At 44.4% G+C, this 15,549-nt stretch overlaps 1 protein-coding gene across 1 annotated transcript in view; it reads left to right on the top strand.

Moving 5' to 3' along the window:
* Window positions 1-678, top strand: part of RNF144B (ring finger protein 144B) — a 31,081-nt gene extending 30,403 nt beyond the window's left edge. Inside the window, exons 6-7 of the mRNA XM_010015058.1 lie at window positions 246-335; window positions 538-678. Coding sequence (XP_010013360.1) covers window positions 246-335; window positions 538-678 — 231 coding nt within the window. The remainder of the gene's footprint in view (window positions 1-245; window positions 336-537) is intronic.
* Window positions 679-15,549: the final 14,871 nt, after the last annotated feature.

Raw genomic sequence — 15,549 nt, 5'->3', positions numbered from 1 at the left:
ATATGCTTATGGTTTTTAAAAGTGGGGGTGAAAAATGCTATAGAGTAGCTCCCCCCCCCCCCCCCCGCCACTTTCTGAAACTGCAAGAAGTTTCTCTAGATAATTGTTTGGAAGAGAGGCGAACTTGTCTGCTGGCAGCTGGTAATTTTAAAGCAGCGTTGGGAAGGTTGTATTTCAAGCCCAGTCTTGAAGCTCTCCCTGCGGTACTGTAACCTGCTCTTACAGCTTCTACTTTTGTTTTTCAGAACGATATCTTCTTACGACATTACGACAGAGGCCCTTGCAGAAACAAGCTGGGCCACTCGCGGGCTTCGGTGATGTGGAACAGAACGCAGGTGCGTTCCTAGTGAGCTGAGCAGAGCTCTCGTGCACGCAGGAAGCACAGCGATTTCACCCCTCAGTGAAGGACAAAGATTATTATTTTCATGGTTTTAGCTATTTTTTTGGTTTTGGATCTCTGCTGTGCTTATGCATGCATAAGTGTATTTTATGTTCTGTGTTAGCTAAAAGCATATTTTTCACCACCATCTCTTTCAGGTTGTGGGAATCCTCGTTGGACTAGGTATAATAGCATTGGTGACCTCTCCCTTGCTGCTCGTGGCGTCTCCATGCATCATCTGCTGCATTTGCAAATCTTACCGGAGCAAAAAGAAGAAACACAGCCCGCCAACAACCTAAAACTCTGTGTCTGTCTGAGCCTCTATCTGCAGAGTGTATTTTTTGTGGGAAAGCACAGTGGTCGTATTTTGGTGCCATACCTGCCAAATAATACTCTTCTATGCCAATTCTTGGGATAAGTGCCTACTCTTTACAGGCTACTCTATCACTAACAAGTCCCAGTGTGGGAAAAGTCTAGATTAATCGTGCAGTACGTATGGTGCAGATTTTTGCTTTCTAAAAGGAAAAAGGGACACCATTCAGTAGTGTGTACCCTTAAATGAGCCAGCTTTTAAGACTGCTAGAACTTTACCATCTTCTGTCAGCTGCACATGACTTGATCCCGCAGTATTACTCTGCCTATGCGGACCCAGTCATTACTCTTATGCTTCCTGTTGGTTCTTGGTGACACTCAGATTTCTCAGAAAGTTTTGGTTATTTCATGAAAGAGGGAGAGGGAAAGCCTGATTAAGTTCTTCTCTCTGTTAGCGTGTGTCTCATTAAAGATAACAAACTGTTAAGAAAGTATTTTTGACAGTTTCCTGTCAATTGGCTGCCATGGCATTTCTTTCAGCATTGAAATCAATTTGATTTATACTATTGAACTCAATTACAGAAGTAAAACCCAACAAAACTATTTCCAACTAAGATAGCACTCTTCTTAGAGACTGGACTACCTTGAGAAAGCTGGTATTTTTTTTAGATACCTTGAAATGTCAAAAGTATGCATATTTCCCCGCCATTGAGCATGCCTTTTGTCAGTAACCTACGAGTAGCAAACTCACCATGAAGCTAATATTTTAAGAAAGGCCATGATACAGTTCCTATTTTGTGCACAGTATTGGAATCTTGGTTGTGCCTGTATAGAGTGGCCGCATGGGCATGGATAGAATATATTTTTTCAACAGTTTACATGAGGCAATAACAAGAACCCTATTAAAAAGTTACACAGACCAGGCTAAGCCAAACCCTCCTTTAAAATGTTATGGCCCTGCTGAAGTGAATGCTTGAGAAATGCTGTGTAAATGTAAGCTCTGTCCATTGGTGGCTATTTCTTCTGTCCCACTCGAGGTTAACAAACTCCGTTTCCGATGATTTGTAGTTGCATTAAGTCTTAAAGGCTGTCATTTAATGAATGCTCCATTTTAATTTGGTGCCTCACCGCCAAACTGATTCAGACTCTGGTATCAGTTACACCTGTGTAAGTTCACTGAAACCTCACTGAAAAGCTGGAGTTACTCCAGGCTCACTCAGGAATAGCTGATACCAGGCTCTGCTCCCTGGAGTTTATTTCCTTAATGGCTGGTGCTCCTCACAACCCTACCTGGTGGTGGCTTTTGTCCTAGACTCCCGTCTGTGCATTTTTTATCTGTGGCAACTGATCTGAGTTTGCAGTGTGTAATCAGTTGTAATTCCAAACCCCTTTCGATAAGGGCTGCAAGGTTTAAATGAGGTACTCAGCCCGGGCGTCGTGTCGGGCTCCCCCTCCACCGGTCTGCCCTCCTTCCTCCAGCCACAGTGTGAGGCACCCGAAGAGTGCTGCAAAGTGCGTCTTTGCTGTTGCGTTTGGCCGAGCCTCAGGAACTTTGCATTCTTGGCAGCCGCAAATGTGACCTTTTTTGTGTTTAACTTTGCTCTCTGGTTACTGTAACAGAAGCGGTAGATGTTCTTATTTTAAGAAAGTGTGGTCTGTTGAGCAGACTAGCAGGGACAGAGGCCTTAAATGATATTGTCTGCTTTACTTTTAATTGATTTCTTTTATAAATACTGTCTGACTTTGCTACCAGCTGTGACTGGAGGGCAGGCAGTGCTCGCCAGTGTGAAAGACTATATTTATTCTCCATCCGCAGCTTCAAAGGGAAGCAGAAAGGTAGTCAGTACATTCTAAATACAGAGTGCAATGCAGGCAACTGCCATTTATAATAAATAGAGAATGTTTTCTGTATGTGTTTTCTTTAAGAGCACTAATGGTAGTGCTTGGGGGTACTTGTGACAGATCAAAGTGTCCAGCCCTTGGCTTTGCACTATTTTTCTACCTACGTTTTTATGGCACTACTGTAATTTCCATTTTATTTATGAACTTGAACTTCAGAGTCTTACTTTAATGAAGCCTCAAGGACAAAGATACAGGAGCTGTACAGTCTCTTTAACCATAACCAGCATTGCAATGCACCAGTATCCTTTGCATGTTAAAATTCATGGGTTATTTATGTTTTATGGTCTTATCTATGTCCAATGCACCCTCTACTAGTCTGGTTTCTTTCTGTGTCCTCTCCCTCTTCCCCTTGGCTTGTTTTTGCTAAGATGCCTAGTGGAATGAAGGTGGCATGTTTTTTTCATTAATACTGCTGTGTTAACGAAACTGCCATGTTCTTCCCTCTGTTAAAGAAACGCAACTGAAGGCAGTTGTCCTACCCAGTATCCACTAATGGACACAAGGTCAACATTTAAATTGAAATACAAATTTGACCTTTTTTGGTTCTGTAAATGTTGTGTGAAGTTAATGCAGATCTCTTTGCAGAGTGGGAATTTAATTGGTTTGAAAGATAATATTTTATAACAGCATTGCACACCTGCATAGCTGTAAAGTCTGGGAAAACAACACTATTTAGTTTATTTTTAACTCTTCTGCTAAAGTGCAGGGTAACTCCTTTCGGAGGCTAATTCCTGCAGGGCAGAAGGAAGGTGTAACTTTTCTGTGTGCACGTTTTATTTCTGGTGCCAGTTTAGGTGCCTGGTAGAGGTACCAAAAGCAGTTGAAATTCAGTATGCAGGTGTTAGCACAACCTGACAGCCAGAGTGCCAGTGCAGACATCTAAGGAGCCTGTGTGGAGATTGGTAGCAGTGGCCTAGGCTTTAGTTGGAGGTCTTTACAGTAAAGCTGGATAAGGAGAGCATGAGCTACAGGCATACCTTCCTTTGGTTGTGTAGATGCAACAAGTTGGCCAAGAATGAAACTGCAGAAATACTTCACAGCTTAAAAGCTTAAAATAGAAGTCTTACAAAGATTATTTTTTTTTTAAAAGGCTGTGTCCAGTGCACCATGTATCCTGGCTTTTCATTGCATAGGGATACATGAGCAGGTACTTTAAGTAGACCCCGACCTGGTCAGCATGTGAGGATGTGCAAACTCTGCTGAGTAGAGCTGTACCTGTGCTCATGTGCTGGGAGCAGTAGGGCCCTGTTGCCTTGTTTTCCAGGAGGCAGCTGTTTTGCACCAACTGGTATTGCTCACAGAGTTTCCAGAGAACCATTTTAGCAGGAACCTTTTTACAGAGTTGGTTTTTGGTTTTGGCTTTTTTGTTTGTTTTTTAACTGTACAAGAAAAATTAAAGTAACTTTATAGAAAATCTATTACAAATATGACAAATAATAGAAATTAGGGAGAAAGAAATAAAAACAGGACTGCATCTATTCGTGACTTTTCTAAATCAGTGTAGCTGTAAATCCACCCTCTTGAATGCCATCTATGTGATGTGGTTGGTGCATGTTAGTACCAGGCTTCACTGCTCTGACCATCTCTCTTCTTTCCCATGTGGCAGTTGGCTGGTATGTAGGTAACATCCAGGGGAGAGCCCAGGACTGAGGCAGGGCAGGGTACTGTGTGGGAGCTGGAATCTATGGCACAAGGCCCACCCTGGCTCCATCACCAATTTGCTCCATCTCTCTGGGGTTTAAGACCATTAACTTTCCATTGACAGGATCCACAGAAGTTTCTCTTGGAGAACAAAAGTGACAACTACTCTGTTCCCTCTGAACCAGGGGCATTCAGCCCTTCTGAAAATTGGGCTCTAGATGTTTAAACATCAGATCTTAGACCAGTGCAACAAATCCAGATTTTTACTGCAACTGGCCACAGGTCTCCATGGCCACATATCTCATTATAATTTCCCAGCAGTCACTGGAGCTATGTCAAATACAGCTGAGGATCCCACTCAGCATCTCATATCCTTATGTTAAAATGAGGATGATGATAATCTGCTCCCAAAATCACCTGCTAATAGAAAGGAAATATTTGTCATGCTGTAGCATAAGTACTTCCCTGAAGTATTTATTCTAGAATCACGGGAGACAGTCAACCCTGCCATTCAATAGTTGATGATCTATTGGTGCATGGGGTTACATACCCCAAAGAAGGGCATGAGGGGTTAACAGTAATTAATCTTTCTACAGTGCTTTATTGATGCTGTGTGCTGTTGACTGTCCAGTAGCACAGCACAAAGTCTGAGGGCAATTTTAAAATTTACATAATTTTTACTTGGATGAACTAAGAGAAATCGGACATGAGCTTCATATTTACTTGAATATATACAAGTGGACAGAAATCAATTGCATTTCCACAGTGGGACAATTAAGTCAACTTTTGGCTGCTCTGTTCTCTGGTACCACAGTGAGTGGTTGTGCTGTAGTGCCCACCACTTAAAATATCTGAAATCTGTTTTGCACTGTAATCTCCTTCTCCCAGTCACTATCATCTTTCTCAGAGTAATTACTTTTATGATGATATTTTTCATCCTCTATCTCAGGCCAAAGATTCTTAGAGTGAAATTAGTATATTTCTTTGTATGAAGATAAAAATCTTCCAAGAATTTTCTCCCAGGTTTTAAATAAGAAACTTGATGCTGAGGTAAATGACCAAAGATAGAAATTCCAGAGTTGGCTTGTTTAGAAAAACTCATTCACACTTAAGAAGTTGTCTTGGAAGACCTAAATAAGGATTGCTTTGTTAGAGCTTATAGGTAAAGGAGACCTGCAGCTTTTGAGCTCCGCAGGAAAGATACTTCTGTTATAAGCAGACTTTTGAAAATGTGCTGGGAAAAAACCTACATCCTATATACGTATTTTTATTATATAAATCAAAAAAGCTTCTCTTGTATGGCTTCATATTTCTAGGGTATACTCATACAGTAAGATAATTTTAAAAATACACTAAAATGGTTGAACAGAGTGTGCTAGTTATAAAACAGTTTTAAGACATCTCTCACACATGAGTGTGTAGGATCAGACTCTAATTTATGTGTCTGGCAATAAAGATGTGAAATTCTACCTCTCCTAGAATAGTGAGAGTTGATTCTTCCGTAGTCTGCTGGAAGATGAACTTACTGCTAAGATTCTGGAAAACTTCAGTCTAATTTTTATTTGTCCTCTAGTTAGTAAAGTAATGAAGCGAGAGCTGAATGATTTTCTTGAACAGGAAGCTGAAAGGTCTGTTTTGTGTCACTACACTCAAGTTACTCAGAACCAATGCGGTTTTATAATGTATAATTATAATTTATACAATTCATGTATAATTTATAACTAGTAAATATAAAATATTAATTTTGAAGTATCATTGCCTTTATCATATCATAGATTTATTTTAGGTGTATTCATACTGGAAGCCTTTCCTCTGCTTCCTGTGGAGGTCATGATGTTCCTGGCAAGGTAAATTCCTATGATTTGGTGCAGTCCACAGTAAACGTTTACTGCAATTTTTCAGTTAAATCAGAGGTTTTGTTATGATCCCTCAAGTTAGTTCTTTGAGTCAAGCAAATTTCTGTTGTTAGGAAAAGTAGTTTCTTAGCAGTTATTTTTATTGGCCATCACAATTCAGGCTGTACAAGATGATACTGGTTGACAAGCTCAAACAGCTTTTTAGAGGATACGGCCTCATCCTTTCCCCTTCAGCCCAAGAAGCTTTCTCCTTTTCTTGGCTGAAAGTTAAGGACTTCAATCATTAGCTTGTGCCTTCTGGATTTCTGAACAGAAGCAGCAGTTTCTGGTGGCCACATGCCGGGAGATCCCAGACAAGTTGAATGTGCGATGCTGCAGCATGTGTGCAGTCAGTTGCTTAAATTTTAGGAAGGTTCCTGAGCACTGCGGCTTGCTGGGGCCCATGCAGTGGACATGGTGCACAAGGGACTCATCCAGGCAGCTTTATGAGTGCCACCAGCTGTATAGTGCTGGGTTGGTGCTGCACCACAGCTATGATGGATGTGGATGAGTGTATTCCAGAGTTTCAGCAGCAGCCCTATCTCGAGCTAGCCCTTACCATGGCTACCCGCCCACCCACAAAACTTCCCAGATTCCATAGCAATTCTCTGTTCCTTTCATTTTCCAGTCTCTCCTGTTTCAGGTCCAAAGAAACTTCAGCTCAGATGGGTTATTTGGGGCTCATGTGGTCTAAGCATTGGCTTTGCCTAATGAGCAAGTCTTGTGAATGAAAATAAGCAGAACTATTACGTACCACGCTGACGCTAGCATCAGAGGCTCCAAGGGTCACCTTGTGAGAACTTTTTAATTGCCCCAGCTTTGCTCAGTTCTGGAAAAAAGTGTGTATTTTAAATATGTGTGATTGGAAGCGTCCATCTCTGACACCGAAGTGTGTTTCTGAGCACTGGTGCGAACTGGGAGTGGTCATGGGCCCCTGTGCTGCCCCATCTGAGGCAGGTGCTTGGCTCTGTGTGTTGCAGACAGGGGCACTGGGTTTAGCCAGGCTGTTTGCAGTACTCCCTCCTCTTTTCAAGTTTGAGGTCTCCCAGCTGGACTAGTGCTGTGTTTGGATGTATTTGTTTGCAAATAAAACCTTGGTGGAGAGGAGCTGGAGAGAGGCACTTGATTGTTCTGCAGGGTGGTTGGCACAGAAAGAAGCAGCTTTGTCTCAGCAGGAGGAATCATGCTCCTCTCCACAGGGCCATCCCTTCTGCAGGGGGCTCATCTCCTGCACTGCGGCACACAGGGGTGAATTCCTACTCAGCATCTAGATGTTGTTTCCCTGGTACCTGTTTAGGCGTACATTTTGTTTATCTGTTGGTTTTTCTTTTCCTCCAGGTAATACACTTTCTTCACCACTTCTCTCCTGGTGAAGGGCAAAAGGGTTTGATCTTTGTAAGATTTGTTAAAATATATTTGTGTTTATAAGAGGAAAGCTAACATGTATAAAGAAACAAGTGCTTTTGTAAATTTTTTGTTGTATGATTCAGCATTTAAACATTTTACGGATGCGATTTTTGCACTCTCTCTGCATACATTCATAAAAACTATATTTATTTTCTGTCTTTCAGGTTTATTTGGGTTTTTTTTTCTTCTAATGTTATAAAATGCAGTATGTGCAACATTAAAATATCAGTGTAAAAACATTGTTCCATTTTGTTGTAATCCTTAATTGCCTTTAAAAAGATGAACATAGAAAAATTACGGGAAGAATTTGAACACATTTGGGGTGCTCAATGGGAATTTGAGAGTGAAAAATGATAGAAGAGGTGGGATCAGAGGCTCGAATTTCTCAAAAAGTAAATGACATTAAAATCCTTTCAAAGCGAGTGGCGCAGGCTCTGGGTTAGCTCCTGAGCGCTGCTGCAGGGGTGTGCAGGTGCCATAGCGGTGGTGCTGTTTGCTGCCTGCAGGTGAGGTGCAGGGTTACTATTCCCATGCAAAGCCTGGTGAAGACCATGACCAGGAGCAGCCAGACCTACCCCAGGCTGGAGGCGGGACGCAGGGGAAGCTGCACAAAGAGAAGTCTGATGCTTGAGAGCCCACTTTCTCTTCCTTTGCTCCCTCAACCTTGCCTGTCCCTGCAGCAGAATTAGGCCTCCTGCTCTGTGTTTCTGAAAGACATAATGAAACGCTACATCCTGCCATGCAATTTCAGATAGCATGCCTTCAGATGCACCTTAGTTTTCTCACACACCCACATCCTGCAGTGCTTACGAGAGACAACCACAGCTGTGTTTGTAAGCATCGCATGTTAAGGTGACATTTACTATTAAATATTTCCAGCTTATCTACAATTACTCAGCATCCAAAGGTACGATTTTCCACCTGGGTGGCACATCCTTGAAAACCCAGCATGCCACCTGTGGATTACAGATACATTGTGAATTGGGGATCTCAAAAGATTATCTGAAAGCTATTGATAGTTTTGCCTCTGAGGACACTCTTTTGAGATGCGGGTTGAAGAGAATGTCACCACTGTCACCTACAGCTCAAAATTTTGGTCATGCCTGTAAATTTCTCTCCGCCCCCCCCATCAGTTTGGTTAGAGCTGAGTAAATTCAGCACTGATGTTATTCCATTTAAACACGACCATTTCATTTATTTGCCTATTTTTTTTGTGTCCAAGTCTTGTTCTGTGAATGTATGACAAAGCAGTGGCAACACATCAGTCCGCACGGTAACACGTGTGAAGTGTTGCAGCAGGAGGAAGGTTTCCAGCACGGCACTTCTCTTTCAGAGCATCTTGCTTTGCGGTGGGAACGTGTCAGTTCTGACAAACTCATGATGGACACCAGCTGCTGGCAGCCCACATGCTTGGTGCCCTGCCAGCATACCAGCTGCCAGCGATGGGCAAATTGCCCACCTCTCCACCGGGTAGACGAGCAAACTGCCAGCTCCTCACCTGGCAACTTTGAAGAAAAACCCCAACAAGTATTTTCCAAGGAAAATGTGACGTTTCTGAATTTCTCTCCAATTTTTAGAATTCCGTATCAGATGAGTCTGAGCAATTTTCAGCAGAGCAGAAAGTCCAGAGGCCCTGTGACTCCTGGGTGGTCACATCTTCCATGCACACTTGATCTTCAGCAGAAACAGGAACTAATTGCCACGTTCAGTTCATTCTCTTTATTTGTGTGAAGAATTGGCACTTGCCACTACTCCTGCCAACCCAAACATCTTCTGACCAGTTTTGAGGGGGAAAAAAAGTTAATGGATTCAAATTTGATTTCATTCCAGCCTCAACATGTGTTTTTTTCTCCCAGTTCTTTTAGAATCATAGAATGGTTTGAATTGGAAAGGACCTTAAGATCATTCAGTTCCAATCCCCCTGCCATGGGCAGGGACACCTCACACTAGACCAGGTTGCTCAAAGCCCTGTCCAACCTGGCCTTTAAAACTGACAGGGATGGTACAGCCACAGCTTCTCTGGGAAAACTGTTCCCCCACTCCCATGGTAAAGAATTTCTTCCTTATACCTAACCGAAATGTCCTGTGTTTTTAAGTTTGAACCATTACCCCTTTTATCTTCAACCACCTTTATTTCAGGGTTATTTTTAACCAAATTGCTGGATTTTAAACTCCTCTTGTTTTTGAGGTTACAAAAGATGTTGTTTACCTTAACCTGTGTGTGTGTAACAGCTGTCTGCACACCCACAGCCCCTTCTGCACAGGGGTGAGTGTTGCCTTAAACACTATCCTCAGCCTGATCCATCCTTCCAGTTGATAAACACAAGCCATATCGCCCTTGTAAAACACCTCCCAGCAAGTGGGTCAACATTTTTGCTCTGGGGTGACCCTGTGGCTGATGCCGTCCACCCTGTCATCATTCTGTCATGTTTGTCTGCAGGCCCTATGGCTCCTCCTGGTGATGCTACCTCTCCTGTAGGCATCGATGGCCTCTGAGGAGGATTGTCCTTGCAAGTACATTTTCCAGTGACCTTTAAGCCTGGTGCCTACATAGCAGCTCCTTTCTCTTTCAAGGTCTATAGTTCTTCCAATCTGAAAACTCTTTCGTTTTTGGAAACCAGAAATCACTGAAAATTATATATATGTCTTGTTTTTCCACAGACCTTTCCAGGGGTACCCCATAATTAAAAAACAAAAGCAAAAGAATAAAACCACCCACAAAATCATACTTTTCAGAGCAAACACTTTCCATCTTGTATCATGGGTTACTTCTCACATGGGACATCTCAGGCTGAGCTTGTAGCCCAGAGCCTGGCTTGTAAACGCCAGAGCGATGTCTCCAGCCACTGCCATGCTGAGCCTCATGGCTGTCCGGCAGGCAAACTCCAAGCTGCAAGCCTGTGCTCTGGTATTCAACATAAATATGATCCTTTCTTGTCATTCCTTTCCCTTAGCTGAGCGTCAGCAGGACTAGCAAGCAGTGCACCTAGCATTAGGTACACTTTAAAATTCAGCGGGGATGCTGGAATAGGTGCTTGGTGGCAGAGCTTGTGAGCAACAGCCCAATGTTCACACCTGCCCGAAGATATACCTGTGTTTTATCCAAAAAGGGAAAACTGCGGGATCTCCAGCTTCTCAACCTGAGGCTGCAGAAAGTTTCTGCAAAAAGGTTAGTGTGATGCCTCCAAGCAAGAGACCACCTGGTCTTTTTTCTTTGTACTACCACAAAAAAATCCTTTCCTGATGCTGACCATGGCTTAGCACAATCCATTAGCAGACACAGTAATTTTGCAGTCTTACCTTCTTGAAATCCATGCCAGTGCCAAAATACCAGACTTTGAGAAAGCCAGGAGGACTGGCCAATTAGTGAGTAATTGAGTTTTCCTGGATCTTGGCTAATGAATTGAACTTAAGCCCAGGTGAGCGCATATACCTGTAAGTCTGTGTTGCTGCATGTTGTGAAAGGCAGGAGACTCATGCTGGCTCCAGTAACTGTTTCTCAGCCTGGATACCAAGGCTAGCAGGGAAGTTGCTTCGGGAGCTGTTGGATTTCCCCATGTGAGTGTGCTTGAACATCCCTTTGCTTGTTTGCGTCTGAAATGGAGTCTGTGGGTCAGGGCCTAGGAAGAGAACTTGGAGGGTGTACTGGAGGTGCTTCGAAGCAGTGTTGTGGATACTAGAGGAGATAATTCAGGACTGTGAGACTAGCTTGGCCAAGTGTCTCTTGAGAAAGCTTTGAGGGATTTTTTACCTGCATTTCTTCCTATTTGGAGGTTTTCCCTCTTAGACTCCCTGGGAGCTCCAGGTAGGGTGGACAGTGAGATACGCAATAGGAAAGATCAAGGGAAGACTTGCATTTTGTATCTGCTTCTTTGGAGTTCAGGGGCTTGACTAAACACTCTTCACTCTGCTCTCAGCACTGACTGGAGAGGAGAGTGCATCTGTTTTCTGGTATATTGTATTCAGTTTTGCTGAACTAATACTTTTCATGTTTAGCTGTTGCTTGGAATAGGCGTTGCTCCTGATGGTCTTTAGCTGGACAAGCCTTGCAGTGCATCTGCTACCAATGTGAGCTCAAGTATGCAGTGTTACAGTGCCAGTGGCACTACAGTGGGATAGTGCCTTTTTATAAACATAATTGGAATGGAATGTAAGTTTCTAGCTTTGCTCGGGCTATGAATACAAACAACTAAAACATGACCTCCATCCGGTGTCACCCACAAGTTTTGGTATAACCAGGGAGGCAGCAGTCTACTGCTCCTCTAGGGGATTTGGCTTCACAGTGGTAAGAGGGATGCTCTGGACAGCAGCCAAAGTCCTTCATGGCTGGGCAAGGAAGTGCAGCAGAGGCTGATATGGCTGTAGAGGCCTAGAAACCAGTAGAGTGCTTCTGGTAGTGGTGGGTTGGCTGGGTTTTACACCCATCTCCCCCACTTCTGAGCTGCGTTGTCTTTGCACTGCCCTGCCTCTTGCAGGTATGTGGTCTGGGGCGCTTGGCTGCAGGAGGACTCTGGCAGGCAGGGTGGAGGCTTGGAGTGGCTGTAGGAGAGCTTTATCCTTTTCTCTCCTCGCAACTGTGTAGTGTTTCCTATGGTAATATATGAGTTTTCTCTAATGTGACGTTTAGGACCGTACCACATGTAGCTTTTGGAGGAAAAAAGCTCATTAGATAGCTTCAGGTGTGCTGATATAAGTTCCTCTGGTGAGCATGGCCATCTAACTAATCCTATTTATGAAGAAGAGTGACATCCCACAAATCATCCTTTTTTTTAACTGAAGTGGGTCAGTAACTTCACTGATGTCAGGCCTCTCATACAGACTTACATGCTTGTGTGGGTTTTTTTTCTGCCTGTTGTCTCCAGACAAGTGGTGCAACTGTTCATGCTGCTGTAGGCAAAAGTTTGCCTGTTCTGCAGCTGGCCTGTCTGGGTGTTGGTGAGCAGCAGCAGTGCTGAGCTGGCACCAGTGGGACAGATGAGGTGCTGGGGCCTCCAGTCCAAGGGTGTCTAACTTGCATCCAAGCTCTTGTGACCTCAAACCTCAGTCTTATCTAGGCTTTTCTCTTACTGTTTCACCTTGTCTGGGTTTTTTCTGTTGTACGTGGCTGTTTTTTCTTTTCCCCTGTGTTTCCACATCGTCTTAAAACCTCATCTCTGCTTGGTGGAGCAGGGTTTCAGATGTGCACCCCTGGCAGGAGTAGTTGAGTGCTCTCGTGTCTGCCAAGAACAACCTGTTCAGTTTGCAGACCGGGAGCCACAAAAATGAAGCCTGATGTTACACTTCAGCATGTTAGTTCTGTGGAGATCAAGGGACGCGAGCCCTCTGCCTGCTCCCTGGCAGTGCCTGGGCTGAGCCTGTCTGACCGTGCCCTCTGACGTGGTGGTGAGGCCAGTCAAGGGCAGAGGAGCACTGAGCTCCAGCACGATGGGAATGGCAAGGGGCCAGCAGGGAGAAGAGATTCACGCTTGCAGCACTTGAGGACTGTTAGTTTTTTGGCCTCTGGTCCAGCTGTTCCCCAGGACTGCTCTGTCTGAGTGCTGCGGGAGGTGGTAGCAGTGCCTCCTTCACAGGGCTGTGCTGCTGCATGGCAGCTTGGCTGCCACCCATTCATCGCTTGGACAGGGGCCTCCCGTGGCCTGAGGAAGGGAGAGTTTTGTTATGAATTTGCTTCTTTTGCTTCTCCCGTCCATGTAAGAAGCAATTTCTTCCAGCAAAGACCTAATCACAGCTAGATGAGCCAGTAAAATTATCAGTGTGCTTAATGAGACCCAGCCTTCACAGCTTTGGCAAAGAGCAGTTACTGGACAGCCAGCTCCTTGCTGCTGGCACCTGCCTTCCTTTGATGTTGGTGCCATCTCTGCTGTTCCTGGGCCGCATGTTGTTCTCCTGAGCATGTTGGAATGGGGAATGGTTGGGAGAGGTGACCCTACTGAAGGCAGATGGGGAGGGAAGGGTCTGAGGCTGCAGAGGTTCTTGGGAAGATGCTTGAACACCAGGGGCATGAGCATGGCTGTGGCAGCATTTCCCAATGTCCTGCACTCCAACTGGGGACCTGAACAGAGCATGTGGAGATACTTCGCAAGGAGTGTGTCTATGTGGGAAGAGGAGGGGGGCTGAGGAGAAGACCTGACTGCTGCTGCCCTGGTGTCTCTCCTGCCTTCTAGGGCTCTGTACAGAGCTGCTTCCCAGCAGCTACCTGTAGGGCAAGGCCTTTTTCTCTGAACCCCTTCAAAGCCTCTTGGGGACCCTCAAGCAGTGAATGTTGCAGAGAAAAAACCAGACCTGACTGCAGAGAGGGGAAGAAACTAAAACACAAAAGGCAAGTGCATGTGCAGGAAAAACCAACAATGGGAGCAATGTGTAAGACTGCATTATGTTTATGTTAATTTGCATAAGATGACTCAGTTCAGCTGCCAGAGTTGAGACATATGGGATCAATAAAAGGAATTTGAAGAAGACAGCATGTATGTTAACAACAGGGGGTAACTCAAAGAATAGAGCATGTGCTTTTTGGTTAATTAAAAGCAAAACCCTAATTCTAAGCTTCTGGTGGCTCATAATCCCTTTGAGCATTTTGGTCACTCTTCCCAGCTGCAGTTCTGGTTTGGATGGCCTCGGGCCTGGGTCTGTGGCTGTGCTTAGTGTTCCGTGTTTGTGTGTGTCCCACTGCAGCCAGTCTGGTCTGTACCCAGTTTGTGCCCATGAGTAAGCTTTTATGGGACAGCAACTCTGCAGGAGAAGAGCCCTGTATGGTGGTGGGCCGAGACTGATGAGGTTGCATGCCCCCCTTCCTCCAGCAGCCTTGTCTGTTGCTAATGACACTCAAGGGGGTGGAGGGTGTTGCCACCAAGCACCTTCCGTCTCCTTCTCGTCCTGTGCCCATGTGTTTTGGATGTTACTGATGCATGGCCAGACCCAGACTTCCAATTTCAAGGAAAGGCTAAAAAGGTGGCTTTGCTATGTGAATAAAACCCACCTTCACTCCTGAGTAATTCCAGTTGAGCCTGGAGGCTGTGCAGGCTGTGAGGAGGTACAAGAGTAAGTGTCCATGGAGGCTTTTCCAGCACAGGCTGTGGTGGTGCCTTGTAGGGAAGTGTGTGCCCCCATCACATATACCCCGGTAGAGAGGAATGTCTGCAGCTCACCTCTTCCCTCTCTCAGACCAATTTGTACAGGAGCAGGAAAGCACTCTGTGATTGCCCCTTCTGCCCTCTGGGAAGGCAAGTACCTCTCAGACCCAGGGTTTTGTGTCAGTTTGTGTCTGTAACTGTCATTAAGCTGAGGCCACAGAGGAAGGATTAGCACCAGTGGTAACCAGGATTACTTACGGCCTCAGCAGTGGAGGTGTTGTTATAAACCCCATTGCTTGCAAGTTATCATTATACAATCACAGAGTATCATTTTATGTAATTGTCATTATCTAGCTATTTATTTATATGCACATAGTGATCTTGGAAGACCTGAGGTGAACAGTTTCTTCTCGGAAAGGATTATGCTCCAGCATGTGTGAGACTAAAATACATGGCAGCCTTCCAAGGCCTGGAGAAACCAAGGGATAGTAAGGTGCTGGGGCTATGAGGGATGTTACTTTGCTGGGGGGAGGATGAAGATGTTTTCTGAGGGAAGATGAAGTAAATTTTTCTTTGCAAATTGTGTTCCTCTCCCACCAGCCCTGACTCATTCTCTGAAATGACAGAGTGGTTTTGGCTGAAGTTGTGCCCTCTGCCTCGTTACTGGATTTTAAACATCCAAAGGTTCCTGTAAAGCTGGCACTAATGTGGGGCTGCTGCTGGGCAGGACAGGGGGAAGAGAGAGTCCTTTATAACCTATGGGACTGCATTAAGAAGTATATGTATTGTAGCTTCCTCCTTAATATTTGTTTTAAAAAATGCATGCTAATGTACTACAAGGAAAGATACCATTTATTTTTAATCAGGGTTTAACTAGAAAACATTTGTACTGTTTCATGCTGTATTCTTTGTGTTTCATTTATATCATGTGCTTTGGGAAAAC

This window comes from Nestor notabilis, unplaced genomic scaffold (genome assembly GCF_000696875.1).
Source record: "Nestor notabilis isolate BGI_N333 unplaced genomic scaffold, ASM69687v1 scaffold3365, whole genome shotgun sequence".
Taxonomy (NCBI): Eukaryota; Metazoa; Chordata; class Aves; order Psittaciformes; family Psittacidae; genus Nestor; species Nestor notabilis.
The sequence above is the reverse complement of the archived record's forward strand: the minus strand, read 5'-3'. Positions and strand labels throughout refer to the sequence as shown.